The sequence below is a fragment of the Neocloeon triangulifer genome, unplaced genomic scaffold, assembly GCF_031216515.1.
Source record: "Neocloeon triangulifer isolate White Clay Creek 2 clone unplaced genomic scaffold, ASM3121651v1 ptg000012l, whole genome shotgun sequence".
Classification (NCBI taxonomy): Eukaryota; Metazoa; Arthropoda; class Insecta; order Ephemeroptera; family Baetidae; genus Neocloeon; species Neocloeon triangulifer.
The window spans coordinates 16,073,857-16,094,433 of NW_026775554.1; the positions used below are offsets into that span (position 1 = coordinate 16,073,857).

A 20,577-nucleotide genomic window follows, 5' to 3' on the forward strand; every position below is an offset into this window, starting at 1 on the left:
CCTAGGTCAAAGATAATGGTCAGTAAAATGCATATTTATAAAATTTCATGACTCTTTACTTAATACGAGCTAAGATATAAGCATTTTTGAGTCTTTCAAAAACCTGAATATTTCAAAAAGTGATAAAAATGTTGGTCTCAAAATTTGGTCGAAGTAGTTTCTCATCAACCCTTACAACATATCTAAAAATCAGAGTGGTGCTCATAACAAAATATCTGTCCAATTCAACTTAAATCATTTATGAACAGTCCCAAATGCGTTTTTCTATGATATAGTTTTTCAAATTATAATTAATATAATTGCAGGAACGGACAGAGCATGCCCAACAGGGTGCATACAATGTAGAGTATGGAACCGCCGTTGGCTCATCGGCCGATGTAAAAGGTGAGAATGACGACGACCTTGACAGTTATTCAGACTGCAGCAGTCTGCATGAAGATTACTATTCATGCAGCCCCTAAACGCTTTATTATTTTTTTAATGCTTCGTCTACGAATATAATTTTTGTAGTTGTAAAAAATTGTATTGAATGTGCCTAGTCTAATAATAATTGTTAATTATAGGAAATATGTAATTACTAATCTATATATCAGAGGATAGCCAACTACTACCTTTGTACATATTTATGTATCAAATATATGTATGTTAGTTTCAGTGTTATTAGCATATAAAAAAACACTGCATAATAACATTCAGATAAAACAATATGCATGGTAAGCTTTTTGTTCCTCTTTACCTTTGCTTTACATTAGTTGCAGAGAATTGTGTGTATGGCTTATTTAATAAACAGTTGCTACTGTCTTAATAAATTTTTTAAGTGCATAATGAGGATTTTGCATATGTAAAAGTTTACCTCTAAAAAAATTTAGTTTCGAGGTATGGCTAATGAAAAGCCAAATTGTGATGCTGAAAATATTTTTGTGTTATTTTTTTTACAGAAATGTAAAAAAGCACGTATTATCCAACCACTCATTTCTTAAATTGAATAAATATCTAACATTACTAGATTAAAAGATTTTATTAACTTGAAGAACTAGAGCCACCAAAACGGGATGTAATTTCAACATATAAGGAGATTTCTTCCATTTTTTTTTTATTCAGCTTGGGAATTTTTATTAAAAGCATTATCCTTTAAAAGTTCCTTTTACTAGCAAAAATATCCTTCGTTAACGTGATAATACGATTGTTATGAAACATTTAAAAAAGGCTTGTTAAATGTTACGACTAACGCGCAATACAATGTAGCAAGCATGGTGTTCTTATCTAATAAAAAAGTTCCCTGCACTCTGTGTATTTTATTTGCTACCCTTGAAAACTTAACTTTCTTCTTGCTAACAGAAACTGGCTATTAACATAAAAATACATAGACTACAAAGAACAGAGCACATATTAAACTTTCATTCCACATTACAGAAATAAGAAAAAGGCTGATAAAGAAAAGGATTGTGGCGGAAAATGAAGGTTTGAAATTTTAAATGCTGCCTTTTTTACGTTGTGCTTCAGAAAAATTAAAAGGAGGAGTTAGAAGCTTAATCTATTAATTTTAAATTCTTCTCTACTAAAACAATAATAATAATTGAAGAAGCCTGAGACGCTTACTATTAAAACACTTCCAGCTCCTACACTAAGCGATCAGTTAGAATTTTCACATTGAGATTCAGATAATACACGTTGAAGGTACAATACTAATTTTCTTTTTGATGTTGCTGCCACGCATGAACATAAGATAAGATACTGAAAAATGTTGCGGCTGAAAATAAACAATATCATTTATGCTTTCCATCACAACAACACAATGGGTGGAAAAACTAAAATGCTTCCGTCCTTTCAATTAATTGGTATAGTTTTATCTTTAAAAACATGCCTAGCTTCACGTTAGTCGCAAATATTGTCATTAACAGGATAGATGCAGTAACACAATACAAAATACTTTGAAACATGACATATGTTAATAAAACGAAAACATTTTTCAGAAAAAACTGACGAAGAAACCATCCAGAAATCTCTGACACAAATCAAAATAAACACATCAAACGATGAGGCCGGCGTTACAATCACAGAGCTACCGACAGAGGAGCCAGACAACACTTTGGCACTAGTGGACACCACAAAATCACAGGTCAAAACTAAAGGAAAACCCACAATAGAAACTATGAAATTCACTGAAATGACAGAAGAACGAAATACAATAGACACAAAAGCCACCAAGAACATAGGTAGAAAAGGAAGCGAAGAAATCGAGGAGGAAGACATCACTAAACGAACCGTGGTTAAAAAGACGAAGAAAAGTCCCAAGAAAGAAAGAGATGAAGCAGAAATTGACATCATTGTTCGTGAAGAAAGCGATGGTTTGCAGATGAAAAAGAAAACGACAAAAATGGTAGTCGAAGCACTACTTTCAAAGAATGACTTTGAGGAAATTTTATTTGAGGAGGCAGGTAAATACGAGTCAAATGCAGACATTGAGCAAAAGCTTCCAGCCCTTCAAAGAACAAACCAAATGATTAACACGGTTTCATCTTCCCACGCTACTCAATTCGATGTGTCTCAAGAAATTGGTAGTGCAGTTTGCAAATTTGATACAACCAGTGCTCTGCAACTTCAGGAAGTCACTCCACAGGAGTTTACTGGCAACTATACCTCTAACAAAGATATTGAGAAAAAGGTGCCTGCGCTTTTGAGCACTAAGCGGCTAATAGAAAGCACTCCAATCTGTGAAACAAGCAATTTTGATATCGCTGATCAACCTTCAGTGGTACAACCAACATTATCACCTGCAACTGCTATTCAGCAGCAGGAAATTGTAGCCCAGGAAAACCCTGACCATTTTAGTAAGGAGAGAAAAACAGAAGAAAAAATTGCTTTATTGCAAACCTCAGCGGAATCAATTGAAAACTTGTCAATCAGTCAAAGTGCCGAATTTCATACTTCAACTGAGAAACTTATTGCAACAAGAAGACTCTCGACTACAACGGCCGTCCTTCAGGAGCAAGTCGTTGCCAGCGAGCAGTCGGGAAGTTATTCCTCAAATAGGGATTTGCACAAGCAAGTTTTGTCAACGCAAACGCCAATAGATTCAATGGAAGTAAACTCCTCATTAGTAACTTGCGAAATTGACACCAAACCTCCTGCAGACGTTCCAATTCCATCTACTTCTTTGGCATTTGCATTACAGCAACAAGAAGTTACGGCTCATGAAAACGTTACGAAACAAAGCACTGATATTTTTCCAGAGCATAGATTATCAACGCTATATACGATTGATGAAAATTTAGAAGTGACCGCCACCCAGCAGACTTGCGAAATAAATACTGCTAAAGAATTAACTACTGCTAACCAGAACCTTTCATTGGTTAATTCGGTCGTCCAAGGGGTCGTAATTCCAACTGAGCAAACTGAACTTTGTTTATCCAGCAAAGAAGGCGAAGTAAAAGCACCATTATTATCATCCATGCAGGAAATTAACGAAGCCATTTCTTCGTCTCAAACTTGCGAGATTAATTTGTATGAAGAGAAAAAAAGTGCCTCTTCAGTTATGTCCACCGCTTCAGCGTTACAGCAAAGCGAGGTAATAGCAACTGAGCAGACGGGCGACCACAAAACACTGGATAACGGTGTAAAAATTTCATCTCTTCACATACCGAAGGATGTAAGCGAGGTTGCGCCGGAGATTCAGACATGCGAACTGGACCAAAGGAAAATTGAGGAAAAAGCGACAAGTAAATTTGATACTACAAATTCTCTTCAGCAACAAGAAGTTTTGCTAAGCGAAGAAACTGAAATTTACACATCAAATCACGATATTGAAAACAAAATTTCCGCTATTCAACTGACACAGGATAAAATTGAAACTATGCCAGAGTCCCAAACGTGTGAAATTGACACATCAAAAGAAATTGGCCAAGCAAGCAGCTTATACACTTCTGCAAATGCAATTACTCAAGCCATCATAATTGCAAATGAAGACGCTGGTTCGTATTCAACAAATAAAGATATTGAAAAGAGGATTTCAGCACAGCAGAGCACTCCACAGAGGATTGAAAGCGTTCCTGAGCAAATTTCTTGCGAACTTGACGTGGTGCATGAAGAGAGAGGAAATGCAATCAATAAACTGTCAACAGCAAATGCACTCAGCCAACAAGTTGTATTTACGAATGAAGCGACCAAAAATTACAAATCAAACTTGGATTTGGCTAAAAAAATTCCTCTTACGCTTACACCCAAGGAGTCAATTGAAACAATGCAGACTGCGCGGCTCTGCAACTGGGAAGCAAAATTGACTGATCAGGAAAAGGGCACTCCAAAGTTATCTACAGCAAGTGCTATTAGCCAACAATTCACAGTAACTCAAGAGCACTCTGAAGGGCTGACCGCAATTAAGGGCAATGAAGTGCAACTTGCGCCTCTCCAAACAACAGCCGAATCAATTGAGTCAGTAGCAACAATGGAGACTAGCAAGTTCGACATAATTAAAGAGCAACCACAATCAGCCCAAACTAAATTGAACGTGTTGCCAATTACTTCTCAAGAGTTTGTCACTCCTCACGAAACTGTCAGCGAAGTGAACTTACAGCAACAAAAAATTACTATGGCCTCCAAAAATGTCACGACTGCTGAATCAATATCTGTGCAATCTGAGAGTATATATGATGCACTTCAAGGGATACCAGCTCAGAAACTTCCACAGCAGAGTGAAGCTCACTGGAAACTTGCAGAAATGACAGGAGTTTCAGTTACGGAGATGATAATTCAAAACGAAACTATAGTTAAGATTGATGAAAACATAGTTAAAATGCAGCCTTTAATTGAATATGAAAGACAGCTTAATGCTGTCATCGTTAGCGAGCCTTCAGAACAGCACGCCGAGGAACAAATGGCAATTCAAAAAGCTCCTTTAGCCTCTGAAGCTACCACAAATATTCAATTGAGTGAGGCAACCAACATTTTGCAAATAACTGAGGCCGAAAAAGAGCAAACTTTGCCCGCGCAGGGAACACCAACAACATTTAAACTTAACGTTCAACTTCCACAGTCATCTAGTGTTATGGTACAAGACGTTTACGCAGAAGAAAAGCCATCTAAATATTACCCAGAACGATTTGTCCCTACGGAGTATGCTGAACAGTCTGTTGCATTTGCAAATGTTATACAGAAAAGCTATACACAGCCTGCTGAAAAAGAGGGCACTTTCAAAGAGTTCCAAATTCCCAAAGGCACACACGGAACTACAGAATATGAAGGAAACAAAAGTGGTTTAGTTGTCATGGAACATACTCTTAGTGAGAGGGAGGAAGTTCTTGATAGCAAACCCATTGAGCAAGCAACGCCAATGGGTAGAACTGTTAGTATTCCAGCTTTTACACCAACACAAACATCAATAATTACGCATGACTCCAGCAAAGACTTTAAAACTTTGGAACCAGAAAGTAAAACAGCAAAATTAATGTTCAGTCCACAGTCAGCTTCGGAGGCATTTGATATTTTCCTAATGGAAAAAGAGGGTCAATATGCAAAACAAGTGCAGCCTGAGGGCACAGTTACTCAATCCGTGTCTGCCTTGCAAATTGGTACCATAGGTGATATCATCATTCAAGATACTGAAAGAGAACTTGCACCCAGGCAGTGTGTACCACAGGCAGTTGCAAGTAGGAATGTCACTTTACAAAATAGCATTTGCGGAGAGACAATTCAAGTTCTTGATTTTGATCTGAAGCCACTAAAAGAAAGTTCTTTCAGCACAGCTTTCGCCACATCGAAAGAGCCAAAAACACTTCAAGTTGCTATAACTCAATCTACCTTACCATCACTTGGTGTTAGTGACTTAGTTTCTGAAGGACAAGCCTTATTGGAGAAACCAAAACAAAGTTTTGAGGGCGCAAGAATTGCATCAGAAACAAAAAGTATTCACCCTGGGGAAACGGTTGATAACATAATTCCTAGTGTGAAACCTTGCGAGCAATCTGCACTGTCCACCGCCGAAATATTATTTCAAATTGGCATAAAACAAGAAACGATTCTAGCTGAAGATGTTGAAAAGAACGTTTTAGAAGCCACCACATTTTCAAAAGCGACTCTAGCTCAATTTCCACTGGAAAGTAAATTTATTGAAGAACACACAATTGTTGAGGGTATGCATGAATTCGAAAGGGCAGCGGTACACGTAGAAGCTGCACAAATTTCCCTCATTCCGCAAAGCACGTATTCAACGACCGATTTGCAAGTACATGAGACTGAAAAAAATTTAGAGGAGCCTGAGAAGTTCATTAAACAAGCCACTCCAAGCGTCCAAGAAAAATCTGCCACCATTAGTGAAGAGCCAGTTGTACATGAGAGTGAAATAACTTTAAAACAAGAAATGGCACCAGTTTTTGGTAGAGCTGAAAATACCCTTGCTCCAATACATGCCACTGCAATTACCCATCAAACGACTATAGCGGACAATGTTGATGACCTAGCTTCAGAATATTCTATGCAGCTGAAAAATGCTGATGTGTGTATCTCAGACAAAATAAGCATATTAACGTCTCAGATTGATGTTCAGGAAGAAGCCAAAAGCAGATCAATTTCTCCGGAGGTCGAAAAGAAAAGAGCAAACGAGACGATTTCCAGGCCAGTTGGAGTTGCAACAGTAATTGAAAATATAATTGAGGAAAAAGAAGCAGCTATAGAACAGGAAAATCAAAGTGAGAAGAAAGGTGTTGTGCTAATGACACCTTTAATGAAAATGAACGTCACCGAAGTGGTGGATACACTTGAGCAAGCGGAAATGTTCAAAGACAAAGCAAAATTCAACTCATATCGCTCAGCATTAGTATCAGAAGACACATTACAAACTAGCATACGAGAGGAGCCCCAGATTATGGAACGGTTGGAAAACTTAACTCTTCCTTATCACGGTAATGAGATTGCAAGGTCTGATTTGGTTCCAGCACTATCAGAGAAAAACATCGAGGAGCAAATCGTGCTTGAACAGCTACAGCCTTTTAATGAACCAGCCCAAAAATTACAATTAGCAAGCGAAGCGATGTCCAAGACATGCGCAACTGCAGTAGTAACTGAAAATTTTGCAGAGGAAAAAGAATCATCCTTTTCAGAAATGCCTAGTTTTAAAACTGAAAAAGGAACGGAGGCAATTTCAGCACTGCAGACAAATCCGGTTGTTTCTATAGTGAACACATTGGATCAACCGGTATATTTCGAAAGCAGACAGGAGCCTGAAAAATTCATCCCAACTATTACATCCGAAGGAGCATATTTTGCATCCATGAACCAAGAAACTCGTACAATTGAACAGCCAATTGCATTAAGCACGCAAAAACCTGCAACTGGAAATGCGAAGTCCGAATTCACAAAACCTAGATCGCAAGTTCAAGTGGAGGAGCAAATAACATTTGATCAAATAAATACTATCCAACCAACGGTGCAAGAGGTACAGAATGCAAGTGAAAGTTTTTCAAACGCAAGAAGTCTTGCAATTGTGGCCGAAAACATTGTCAGTGATGGAGTTGAAGATTTTCAAAAAGGCTACGACTGTAAACTGGAGACAGGAACACAGAGCTTCACTGATGGCCGTAAAAAAACAGTGGTTTCCATTACGGAAACGCTTGAACAACCTGAATATTTTATAGGGGAGATTAAAAAAGAACACATTTCTCCAAAATCCGTGCCAGATGATGCCTTATCCACTATAATGCAAGAAGAAATACATTGTGTTGAGCAATCGCAGGAATTTCAAGCAGCTCAACAATATCAAGACACTGCTAAACAAGATATTATTCCACAGACGCCCTTGAAACAAATTAGCGAGCAAAATGTGTTAGAACAAACTTCTAATTTAGTACAAACCGAGAAGGAGGGGAAAAAGGCAACCGAGAGCCTCACAAAATTCAGAATTTCAGCCGTCATTACCGATATAGCTTCAGACGAAAAAGAGGCAAATTTACCACAGAGACAGAGTTTGAAAGAAGAAGTTGTTTCAACAACATTTACGGAACTCAAGAAAAAATCTGTTGTGACAATAGTTGACACCCTCGAACAGCCAGAATACTTTCAAAGCCAAGTTCAACCATCTATAACATTTTCACAAAGTGCTAGAACTGAAGCATTGCAGACAAGTGTTAATGAAGAAATTGTTTGCGTGGAAGCAACTGCAAATATTATCGAGCACTTGCAAACAGAAGAGAAGGCTAAGCAAGAATTCATCCACGGGCATCCTGAGAAACAGTGTGAAGAGCAAATTGTTCTTGACGATGTAAGACCTTTCGCTGACCTTGGAAGTTCACTCTTACAATCAGCTGGAGAGAGCACAAGAGAATTCATCCATGCCACCGTCGATGAAGTTGTTTCTGCTGAGATGGAAAATATTTGCACTGTCAAAGACTCTTTAAAAGCTAAGAGTGTTACTTTAGTTCTTGACGCAAACATTTTGCAACTGCCAAATAAAATGGTAGTCCAAGAAAGCACAACAACGGCTGAATTAATTCATAAGAGAGACGACTCTGCTGTTGCTAAAGAAAAAATGACTGGGTTGCCAAGTACAATAAACGATATTCCTGAAGTTCTGGAGACAATCAAGTTACTTCACGAGAAAGGTCGGGAGGAAGGAGTTGCAAATGTGTTGGCAACAGATGCAATCATCTCGCCCTTGTGCAGTGAGGACGTTGCGCTGGCATCAATATCCCAGTTAGAAAATGTTGAAAACAAGAACATGCGTGCCTCACCAGCCATTTCAGAACTCACACATTCGGCGGCAATTAAATCGATGGTCAGAGTAGGACAAAAGGAGGCTCAGTTGAAACCTTTTGAAAAGGAAACAAAAAAACCAAATATTGAATATGAAAAAGTTCTACAACTTGCAACAACTACAGAAACTAAAGCGGAAGGACATTTCAAAAATTTAGAGAATACTGAAAAAGAGAAACCAAGGCATGGATTAAGTTCAATTGAAACACAAATTGCAGCAAGCGTCTCTTCCTTGGAAGTGCACGAACATGAAGAAGAATTCAAAGGCAGAGCAGTAATAACCGAAGATTGCAAAATAAAGACGACTGATTGCAAAATTGCCCCTGTTCTTACTACCACAGATTTTGACAACTTTCCTGGTACAATCAAGCCCTTCCAAGCTACTCAAGAGCATGGTAGTGTCACAGTTACTAGCTTCAATGAACTACAAACCTTTCAGATTGGTTTCAATGAAAGAGAAGACTCGCTAAATGATCAAAGAGCACCAATTGCATCTCACGCTTCAACCGCAGTGGATAAACGTACATCATTAACCTGTATTGAAATCAATGCAGAGAGAGGTTTAACTCCATTGCATGAATTACTTCCTGCAGAATACAAATGCACAGAAGAGATGAAAACACTGCCGGTGGCAGAAACACAGGAGATAAGTACAAATCAAGATGTGATTGAAATGATCACGCCCATTGAACATTTAGCAGCAGCCTTTGGCTCCATGCAATCAACGTTAACCGCACCTCAAATTGCAGAAGAAACAGTTATGCCATCAATAGAGAATTTAGAAGGTGATAAGCCATCTAAAGCAACGTTGGTTCTACTTGAAACTTCTGCAGTTAGTGTTTTGCAAGTGAATGTTGACGAGAATACTAAAGTAAGAGAAGTGGAGGAAATTCCTAAAAATATTATAGCCAGAAAATCAATAACATGCACTTATGCTGCCGAGTCAACTGAGCCACATGTTTTGTCAAAAGCCACCGAGTTGACTGAAGAAATTAAACAAATTGGCAACGCTGAAGTGCAAATTCTGCCCCACCAACAAGTCGCCATTCATCATGTAGTGCCGCAAGGAGATGAGGTTCCTTTCAGCATACCCGAAGCAAAAGAACAGAGAGCAAAAACAGGTACTGTATCACACCAACACACTTCCCAGACAATAATTCAAACACAAATGCAAGCAGAACCACAAGAAACAGTCACATTTGTTGTCAAACACGCAACCGAAAACACAGCAATTGGTGCCCCTACGCAACCGATCACAATAGAAAACACAACTAAATTTAGTCTGGAAACAAATACAGCATGTAACGAACAACTACATGAAACAAAATCAATTGAATCGTCCCATGGACAAGATGTCTCACAAACACCATTAATAGGTCCAAGCTGTACCATTCATGAAACAAGAATCAATACACCTCAAATACAAACAGAACCACAAACATTAAGTACTAAAATACGAAACACAACCAAAGAACAGGAAGGTAGTGAAAAAATCTCCATAGATCGTCAATCTGAATTAAACCTTGAAGTAAGCAAGGATAAGAAACAAACCGAGAGCAAACAGAAAGACAAATATTTACACACGGATTTCACAGATGAAATATCATATGAGGCTGTCGATTTGCAGAACCAATGTCGCAAGGAAATTGAAATCGTGCTATCTGAAGCTACTTTTGATCAGTTAACCGAATGCACAATAGAAAGCTCGGACCTCAGAGAAGAAATTTATTTCGTAGTGGCAAAATGCAACGAAGTGTTGAAAGAAAAATTTTCAGTTGAAACAACTGAGCAAATAATCTATGATCTCTGGAAAGATGAAATACTTCCTTCTGCAGAAATTCAGCACACAAATTTACATTTGCCAAAGAAGAACTATTTTCCAATTGTTCAGGAGCTAATCGAGACGCACGAATACTTAGACGATCTGTTAGCTCCAGAACGGTTGACTCAAAGGGCTTTTATTTGCTTTGAGCTGGCTATTGCTATTGAAAAATTCTTTCATCTCGAATATGAAGAACTTGCAAATGCTTTGATACCAAGAGTTTTTCAAAAAAATGCAATTGTCGAGACAATACCATTCCAGATTGGTACGGTAGAGATGTGGTCAAAGAAAACAGCCTTACAATCTACATCACTAGACGTACCTATCAAGCCTGCTCTTAAGAAAATTTCAGGAGAGATGATAGAATTAATGGAGGCAGAGAAGGAGGAGATTATTCTACCATTTCTACCAGTAGAAGAACCGAGAGAAGGGACATACATGGATGTAACTGCGACATTGATATCCGAAAAGGAAAAACGTGATATGACTGTGCAAAAATTATTAGACAAGCAAGAAGTAGCCAGTACACTATTTACAGACCAACAGCTACAAGCAAGACAACGACCAGAAAACCAAACGCCAACTGCATGTGAAAATCCACACGTTCAAAAAGAGCAACATTTTCTAAGAAAAACATTGACAGAGCGACCCAAAGAAAAACTTGCAGAGAATCAAGCGCAAGATATTGAAGAAGTGTCATTGACAACCCAGGAAGAGAAAGCAGATCAGATAAAATCTTTAAAGAAACGATCAAAACAAACAATACAAGAGCTCGCCCCCATTGAAAACCAATTATTTGTAGCAGCCGGTGAAGTAATTGAACTAAAAACAGTGGACTTGCCAGAAACAACTAGCTTAAAAATGTCGGTTGAACAACCGCAACCGGTGGTGCAACTTCCAGAGAGTCAAACGCTAGATATTGAAGAAGTGTCATTGACAACCCAGGAAGAGAAAGCAGATCAGATAAAATCGTTAAAGAAACGATCAAAACAAACAATACAAGAGCGCGCCCCCATTGAAAACCAATTAATTGTAGCAGCCGGTGAAGTAATTGAACTAAAAACAGTGGACTTGCTAGAAACAACTAGCTTAAAAATGTCGGTTGAACAACCGCAACCGGTGGTGCAACTTCCAGAGAGTCAAACGCTAGATATTGAAGAAGTGCCATTGACAACCCAGGAAGCGAAACCAGATAAAAAAAAATCTTTAAAGAAAAAATCAAATCAAAAAAGACAAGAGGTTGGCACCATTGAAAACCAATTAATCGATGGTGCTTCTGCCGGTGAAGTAATTGAGCCAAATACTGTAGACCTCCCAGAAATGTCAGACGAACAACCGCAAGAGGTGAAACTTCCAAAGAGTCAAACGCTAGATATTGAAGAAGTGTCATTGATAACCCAGAAAGAGAAACCCGGTCAGAAAAAATCTTTGAAGGAAAAATCAAAACAAAATCTACAAACGGATGTCACCATTGAAAACCAATCAATTGACAGTTTTAATACCACTGTAGCATTTGAGCCAAGGACTGTGGAATTGCCAGAAACAACCAGCTTAGAAATGTCAGACGAACAACCGCCAGCGGTAGTGCAACTTCCAGAGAGCCAAACGCAAGATATGGAGGTAGTGCCATTGACAACCCAGGGAAAGAAACCAGATCAGAAAAAAACAATCCTGAAAAAAACAAAACAAGAAATACAAAAGGTTGTCACCATTGAAAACCAATCAATTGACAATGTTACTGCCGGCGAAGTAATTGAGTTAAAAACAGTGGACGTGCCAAAAACAATCAGCTTGGAAATGTCAGACGAACAACTGCATGCAGTGCAACTGCTAGAGAGTCAAACGAAAGATATAGAAGAGGAGCCATTGACAACCCAGGAAGAGCAACCAGATCAGAAAATATCTTTAAAGAAAAAATTAAAACAAAAGAGACAAGAGGTTGTCACCATTAAAAACCAATTTATTGATGGTGCTACTGCCGGTGAAGTAATTGAGCCAAATGCTCTGGACCTCCCAGAAACATCTAGCTTAGAAATGTCAGCTGAACAACCGCAAGCGGTAAAAATTCCAGAGAGTCAAACGCTAGATAATGAAGAAGTGTCATTGACAACCCAGGATGAAAAACCAGATCAGATAAAATCTTTGAAGGAAAAATCAAAACGAAATCTACAAACGGATGTCACCATTGAAAACCAATTAATTGACAGTTTTAATGCCAATGAAGTAATTGAGCCAAAGACTGTGGAATTGCCAGACGCAACCAGCTTAGAAATGTCAGACGAACAACCGCAAGCGGTTGTGCAACTTCCAGAGAGCAAAACGCAAGATATGGAGGTAGTGCCATTGACAACCCAGGAAAAGAAACCAAATCAGAAAAAAACAGTCCTGAAACAAACAAAAGAAAAAATACAAGACGTTGTCAAAATTGAAAACCAATCCATTGATAATGTTACTGCCAGTGAAGTAATTGAACAAAAAATAGTGGACTTGCTAGGAACAACTAGCTTGGAAATGTCAGACCTACAACCGCAACCGGTGGTGCAACTTCCAGAGAATCAAACGCTAGATATTGAAGAAGTGCCATTGACAACCCAGGAAGAGAAACCCGATCAGATAAAATCTTTGAAGGAAAAATCAAAACAAAATCTACAAACGGATATCATTATTGAAAACCAATCAATTGACAGTTTTAATGCCACTGAAGTAATTGAGCCAAATACTCTAGACCTCCCAGAAACAACTAGCTTAGAAATGTCAGACGAACAACCGCAAGCGGTGAAACTTCCAGAGAGTCAAATGCTAGATATTGAAGAAGTGTCATTGACAACCCAGGAAAAGAAACCAGGTCAGAAAAAAACAGTACTGAAAAAAACAAAACAAAAAATGAAGGAGGTTGTCACCATTGGAAATCAATCAATTGAAAATGTAACTGCCGGCGAAGTAATTGAGTTAAAAACAGTGGAATTGCCAAAAATAATCAGCTCGGAATTGTCAGACGAACTACCGCAAGCGGTAGTGCAATTTCCAGAGAGTCAAACGAAAAATATAGAAGAGGAGCCATTGACAACCCAGGAAGAGAAAGCAGATCAGAAAAAATCTGTACCGAAGAAAACAATACAAAATAATCAAAAGGTTGTCACCATTGAAAACCAATCAATTGATACTTTTAATGCCGGTGAAGCAATTGAGCCAAAGACTGTGGAACTGCCAGAAACAACCAGCTTGGAAATGTCAGACGATCAACCGCAAGCGGTAGTGCAACTTCCAGAGAGCCAGACGCAAGTTTTTGAAAAAGTGCAATTGACAACCAAGAGAGAAAAACTAGATCAGAAAAAAATCCCAAAGAAAAAATCAAAACCAAATATACAAGAGGTTGTCCCCATTGAAAGCCAATTAATTGCTGCTGATCAAGTCGCTGAGCCGGAAACTGTTAACTTGCCAGAAACAACCAGCTTGGAAATTTCAGACCAACAACTGACAGCGGTGAAACGGCCAGAGAGCAAAACACCAGATATGGAAGAAGTGCCATTGACAACCGAGGAAGAGAAAACAGGTCACAAAAAATCTGTAATGAAACAATCAAAGCCAAAAATTCATGAGGTTATCAATCTTCAAAGCCAAACCATAGCTGATGTTGCAGCCACCGAAGTCACTGTGCTAAGATCTTTGGACATACAAGACACAACCAGTTTAGATATTTCTGACGAAAAGCCACAAGCGCTGGAAGTAATAACATTGAAGACTCAGCAGGCAACTTCTGTGAAAGAACGACCTAAAGAAAAAATAAAAGAGGCACTAAACGTTAAAATTCATGCAATTATTGAAGATCAGCCTGATGAAGTCACTGAAAAAGAAATTTCAGGCACGACAGGGAAGTCTGAATTAGAGGTTTTTGACAAGCAAGCACGATATGAAGTGACAATATTGCCAAACATTGAAATTCTTGACAGCTTTGAAACAAATCTCACACATAGCACTAAGATCTACAATACACAAGAGGCCGTCGATCAAGAAAAGGCTAGTGCCACGAACTTAGCATTACCAATTGAAACAACCATTACAACAGAAAAAGTGACATCAAACACTAGTACAGATATACCAGGACAAATATACTTTATAAAAGGGGTGGCAGCTACATCAAACACATTGAACACAGGTAATATTTTCCATTTAGTAATGAGGTTAGGAGATATTAAATGAAAATAAAAATTGTGAATCTTTTAAATAAATTAGAAAAATTTTCCAATAATGAACTCTACAAAAATTTAAGTTTCCATTCAAAAACACGCCATTTGACATACAAGAACATAAAATATAAAGGTTCCACTTCATACAAAATATAACACATGTATTTAAATTTTATCCAGGCTTCAGTTTAGAATATAGACTTTACATAGAAAATTCATCCACAGAAAAATCACCTTCAAATAGTTCAGAGGTATCAAGAGACGTTTCAGTTTATGAGGACATACCTTCAGAGGAAGAATTCTTTTCTTCAGAAGAAATTTTACAGTCTGACCAGACAGCACCAAGAGGTAAAACACGCATAAGTATATATTGTCTTTACATGCCATTCATTACAGAAGAAACACCAAAATTAAAAACACAAAATTTAAATTCGGAGCAAATTGCAACCTCCTCTGAAACCACTGAATCGGTGCAAGAAATACTGCATGAAATAGCTAAACCACAATTCGGCACATTCATTTTGGAGGAGAAACAGGAATTGGTCAGAATTCAGGCTCAAAAACGCCACGATCACGTGATGTTCAATGTTCCAATAAAAATTGAACAGCCGTTAGTAGAAATTACAGAAATAACAAGTGATGAAGAGAATCAGCCAGGTAACATGGCAAAGCAAAAATTAAAACGCTTTTTGTTTTTAACCTTCATTTTCCATATTCACGTGTTTTTTTTTATAATAGATTAATCTAATCAATATAAAACTCATATTTCCAGATGAAACTTTAACTGAACAACAAATAACACTTGTGGAAGAAAACGCACCGATTATCACAGAAGAAACAGCTCCCGAACCAGAGATACTTCAATTAAAACCTTTGGAGCAGACAGTGAAAATTGAGCCCGTAGAGGAGCCGCTCCCAATTGTTCAGATAGAGGAAGTCAAAGTGGAAGAAAAAAATCTGACACTGAAGCGGCAGCGTAAAGAAAAAGAAAAGCCACAGTTGAAACAGACTGAAAAGCCACAGATGAAAGAGACTGATAAGCCGCAAATGAAAAAGGAAGAAACCCCAAAACCAACTGAACCTAAACCAAAGTTTGAAAAGATGAAGATCGAAAGAGTTCAAATCACACCCAAGAAAGTTGAAGTCATAAGCGTAGAAGAAGTTCCAGCATTTATGCAGATAAAACTAAAGAAAGCTGAAATTGTACAACGAGAAATCGAATCAGCACAACTACCTGACGTACGGTTGAAAGGAGTTCAAACGCTCATGACATACCCTCCTGAGGAAAAAAAGCCACAAATAACACAACTGGAAACACCAGTTCTTCAGCAAGGCATAATCTCTAGAAATGCTGACGAGGCTGCTAAAATTAAACCAAAGAAAGTTAAGAAAGTCACCATCAGCGACGAAGTCCTTGACCTTGAAACTATGGAGTATGAAAGGCCATCTCTGGAAAAGTACGAAAAACACATTGACGAGACAAAAGTGGTGAAAAAGAAAAAGATTGAATCGGTAAAAAAAGTCGAGGAGGATCAAACAGAGAGAACTATTGTTCTAGGTAAGGGAAAACTCAAAAAAGAGGAGACTGAAGAGGTTGAAGTAAAATTGAAAACAAAACCTCAAAAACCCAAAGCAGAGGAAGAGACAGAACAAGTTAAGTTGAAGCCTGTGCAAAGAACAGAGCGGGAGGTACCAAGAGAGGATGAAACTGTAAAACCCCAAGAAATGAAGCCTCTTGATGATATTCGTTTTACTCCAGAATCATCCAGTGACGTCTTGGTGCCCACACCCATTGAATTCGAAAAGCCCGAAAAGCAGAAGAAAAAGAGAGAAAAACTTAAAAAGCCAGAAACTGAAGAAACGGAAATTCCTGTTCCTGAGAGAGGCGAATATATAAGACCTCAGCATTCTGTTCCCGAAGTTCCTGAGGAAACAATCACAATACTAAAAGGAAAACCAAAACCAAAAGAGGAAGATGAGCCTGATGCCATAAATCTGACTTACAAACAACGGCCAAAGATGCCAGAACCTGAAGAAAAGGTTGAATTGAAGCCTTGGACTAAAGAGGTTGAGCGTGAGCCTGCACCAGAAAAGGAACCAGAAGTTCATAGTGAGCTCAAACTTCCTGAAATTGAAAAATCTAAGAAAAAGAAAAAAACCAATGCAACTGAAAAAGTTCCGTCCGATTCTGTGCAAGAAGAAAGCACGGTAAAGCCGATAGAGCCTGAAGCAGTTTCAGAAGTGAAACCTGTGGCTGTTGTAGAGGATCAACCTCTATCTCAAGTGACGGAGATAATTTCCTCTGACGCAATTGCAACTGTTAAAACCGAAGTTCCATCTGCAGGTGAGGTGTCCGACGCTTTGAAAATGGCTTCTGAAACACCATTAACAGTTTTAGTTGCACCAACACCAGAACCTTCAATAGATATCAAGGAAGAAAATAAAAATAAAAAACCGAAGAAAAAACAAAATAAGGAACCAGAGAGGGACATAAGTGTACAAGAAAAGCCAATTGAAAAGCCCGACGAAAAAACTGTGAAAATTCCCAAAGAAACGCTAACTGAAAAGCCTGAGAAGCCTGTACAGGAGCCCTTGGAGAAGTCAATAATTGAAGAGCCAGTTGAAAAATCTAAAAAAGTGCTAGAAGAAGCTTTGATCAAGAAAGAGTTGCCTGAAATTGAAGAAGAAGTTTCTGTTGGAACCTTTTCTTTGAGACCGAAGAAGAAAGTAGTGCAGGAAGAAGTAGAACAGGAATTCTCATTAAAATCAAAATCTTATGAGGAGGAGGAAGTAGATTTGAGCAAAAAAATCAAAATCACTAAAAAACAAAAGCCGCGAGTTGAAGAAGCTGCCGAAGAGGCAACAGTAGAAATTGTCACACATATAGAAAAACCTGTGGAAAAGATTGAAATTGTGGAGCAAATTGTAGAGGTCAAATCTCATGAAGAAGGAGAAGAAAAGGCTCCATTGGAAAGCACCGAGCCTATATCAATTTCCGCAGTACCTGCTGAAGAGGCCGTCATGCTGAATGAGGAAGAGTTACTTCAACCTTCTTCTCACATTGAGCAGCTGCAGATGCTGGCTGTTGAAAATAAAAGTGACGTAGATAGCAAGCAGGTTGTTGACATTCGAATTCCCGAGCACGAAGACGTGCATGCGAAGGAAATTTCAATTGAGCCAGTGAATGAAATGGTCACTGCACAAGAACCCCCTCATATCAAGGAGGCTGAAAGCCAAGTTAAAATTCAGAAAAAGAAAAAGCCTGCAGAGCCAATTATTGAGTCGGTCACTATACCAAAGGCAAAAGAATCAGTTGAAGATGTGGTCGCGTTAACTGTCAAGAAAGAAAGCATTGTTGAAGAGGCAGCTGCAGAGATTTCTATTGTAAAACCAAAGCCAGTGGAGGAACAGCCCGCTGAAAGTGTCACTTTAAAGCCGAAGAAGAAAAAGCCTGTTGTTGAAGTATCCGAAGAATCGGAGGCTGTAACATTGGTTAAAAAGAAACCTGTTGAGGAAACTGCCACCTCTGCAACACTTCCAATGAAAAAGGCACCGGAACCAACAGTGGAGGAAGCTGCAGCTGAAATTTTAATTGCCAAGCCAAAAATTATAGAGGAGCCCAGCTCTGAAACCGTGTCTCTGAAGAAAAAGAAACCAGCACCAAAAGTTGCACCAGAGGAACAGGCTGAAACTGTTACAATTTCCAAACAAAAAGAGACAATAACTGAGAGTTCCCCTGAAACAGTTTCTTTGAAGAGCAAGCCCAAAGAGAAAGTTGTGGAGGAGGCTCACGAAGAAATAACCGTGGTTAAAAAACAAGTGGTTGATGAGCCCAGCTCTGAAACCGTGTCTTTGAAGAAAAAGAAACCAGCACCAAAAGTTGCACCAGAGGAACAGGCTGAAACTGTAACAATTTCCAAACAAAAAGAGACAATAACTAAGAGTTCCTCTGAAACAGTTTCTTTGAAGAGCAAGCCCAAAGAGAAAGTTGTGGAGGAAGCTCACGAAGAAATAACCGTGATTAAAAAACAAGTGGTTGATGAGCCCAGCTCTGAAACCGTGTCTTTGAAGAAAAAGAAACCAGCACCAAAAGTTGCACCAGAGGAACAGGCTGAAACTGTAACAATTTCCAAACAAAAAGAGACAATAACTGAGAGTTCCTCTGAAACAGTTTCTTTGAAGAGCAAGCCCAAAGAGAAAGTTGTGGAGGAGGCTCACGAAGAAATAACCGTGGTTAAAAAACAAGTGGTTGATGAGCCCCAGACAGAGGAGGTGGTTGCGCTCAAATGCCGCCCAAGTAAGAAAAAGGTCGTAGAAGAATCAGAACACGAGTTCACCCTGTCTAAACCAGCACAAGCTCCAGAGGAGGTGCCAATTTCTGAAAACGTTATTTTGAAGCCTAAAAAGGTCTTCGCAAAACAAGACATTGAGCAGGAATTCACCATCAAATCTAACGTTTATGAGGATGAAGACATAAACCTATCTAGGAAGGTCACCCTGCCTCGCAAGCAGCAAACAACATTTGTTGAGGAGGCGGGCGAGAGCACTGTCACAATTCGCCATGAAGTTGACGTCGAACCAGAGGTCGAAGAGGTTGAGGAAGAGTATTCCATCCACGAAGAAGGCCGACAAGATGTGCAAATGCAATTGAAAAGAAAGCCTGCTAAAAAACCAGCCTACAATGTAGAGGAAATCGAGGATGAGGTCAAGGTTGGTTTTAAGAAACAAATAAAGCAGGAAGTCGATTATGGAGAAGATTCACTAAAATTGAAAATCAAAAGAAAAGAGCACGTATCAACAAATTTCGAAGGTTATTATGACGAATTTCATAATTCTAGCCGCTTTCTATTACAGCATGGCTTCCCCGCAAAACTCCATGGACGAGTTGCGGATTTTTTTTTAAATCTAAGATCAAAGGCTCAGCCATTTGTATTTTCCAATTCTAATTATTATTATTTTTTATTAATTTTTTTTATAAATAAGGTAATGAAAATGCAGCACTGAATTGCACCAAAAAAATGCATTAGAAGTGCTGTTTAAATCCAGAAATAAACATTATGAATTTTTCTTCCATGCCAAACTCAAAGTGTCACACATCTCCATCATGACGTGAGAAAACATTCAAAGAAAAATTATCCACTGCACAATATAAATAAATAAACCAACCCCTGTGATGTAATTTGTGTATTTGTCTTTGTACATATTTGTGTCGTTGAAAAATTAACATTTCAGTCTATTAATTTTTTTAAACAATCGTCTAAAAAATGTATTGTCATTTACAGAGGATGCAAGTGCAAGTATTCAGCTGTCAGTGGATACAGGTAAGAAAAATTATAAATTTGTCCGTATGTTAATCAAAAGCTCAAATTTTTATGTTCCTTTTGAGCAAAAAAACAAAATAAAGCGCCGATGGAAAGGGAATGATTTTATCTGCAAAAAATTCATTGAATGATTCATGTTCAGCATCCAATTCTTGCATAAATGTTTTCAAATTCATTTCATTGTCAGTGTTCATTTCTCATATTTCATAATATTTTGGCACAATTACTGCAGATGAAGATTAATGTCCAGTCTACCCCTACTGTCCACAAAAATCTGTAAATATATACCATTTGTAATGTATGTATTTGTCCTTGTTTGCGTTTAGAAGAGTCACAAATAGTTGTTAGTCAGTGCCATGAAGGTGACAAGATGTATGCTATATGTTCATATGTAGCCGAAAATCAAGAGGCGCTCAATTTAGTTGAGGGCGAGAGAGTGTACATTATGGGTAAGTTTACGCTTTTTATAATTATGTGCCAGAAATAACGTAAAGTCTGCCTTCAG

At 38.3% G+C, this 20,577-nt stretch overlaps 1 protein-coding gene across 16 annotated transcripts in view; it reads left to right on the forward strand.

The window, feature by feature from the left end:
- The window catches only part of LOC132196424 (titin-like), an 81,742-nt gene that overhangs the window by 50,242 nt on the left and 10,923 nt on the right, over positions 1–20,577 (forward strand). For 2 of the 16 annotated variants that reach the window (XM_059619058.1, XM_059619059.1), the window contains exons 51-58: positions 306–384; positions 1,414–1,461; positions 1,974–14,720; positions 14,977–15,099; positions 15,148–15,408; positions 15,524–19,561; positions 20,034–20,072; positions 20,399–20,521. In XM_059619058.1, the coding sequence (XP_059475041.1) occupies positions 306–384; positions 1,414–1,461; positions 1,974–14,720; positions 14,977–15,099; positions 15,148–15,408; positions 15,524–19,561; positions 20,034–20,072; positions 20,399–20,521 (17,458 nt within the window). The remainder of the gene's footprint in view (positions 1–305; positions 385–1,413; positions 1,462–1,973; positions 14,721–14,976; positions 15,100–15,147; positions 15,409–15,523; positions 19,562–20,033; positions 20,073–20,398; positions 20,522–20,577) is intronic. The other 14 variants (XM_059619062.1, XM_059619063.1, XM_059619060.1 and 11 more) reach the window with 13 other exon arrangements.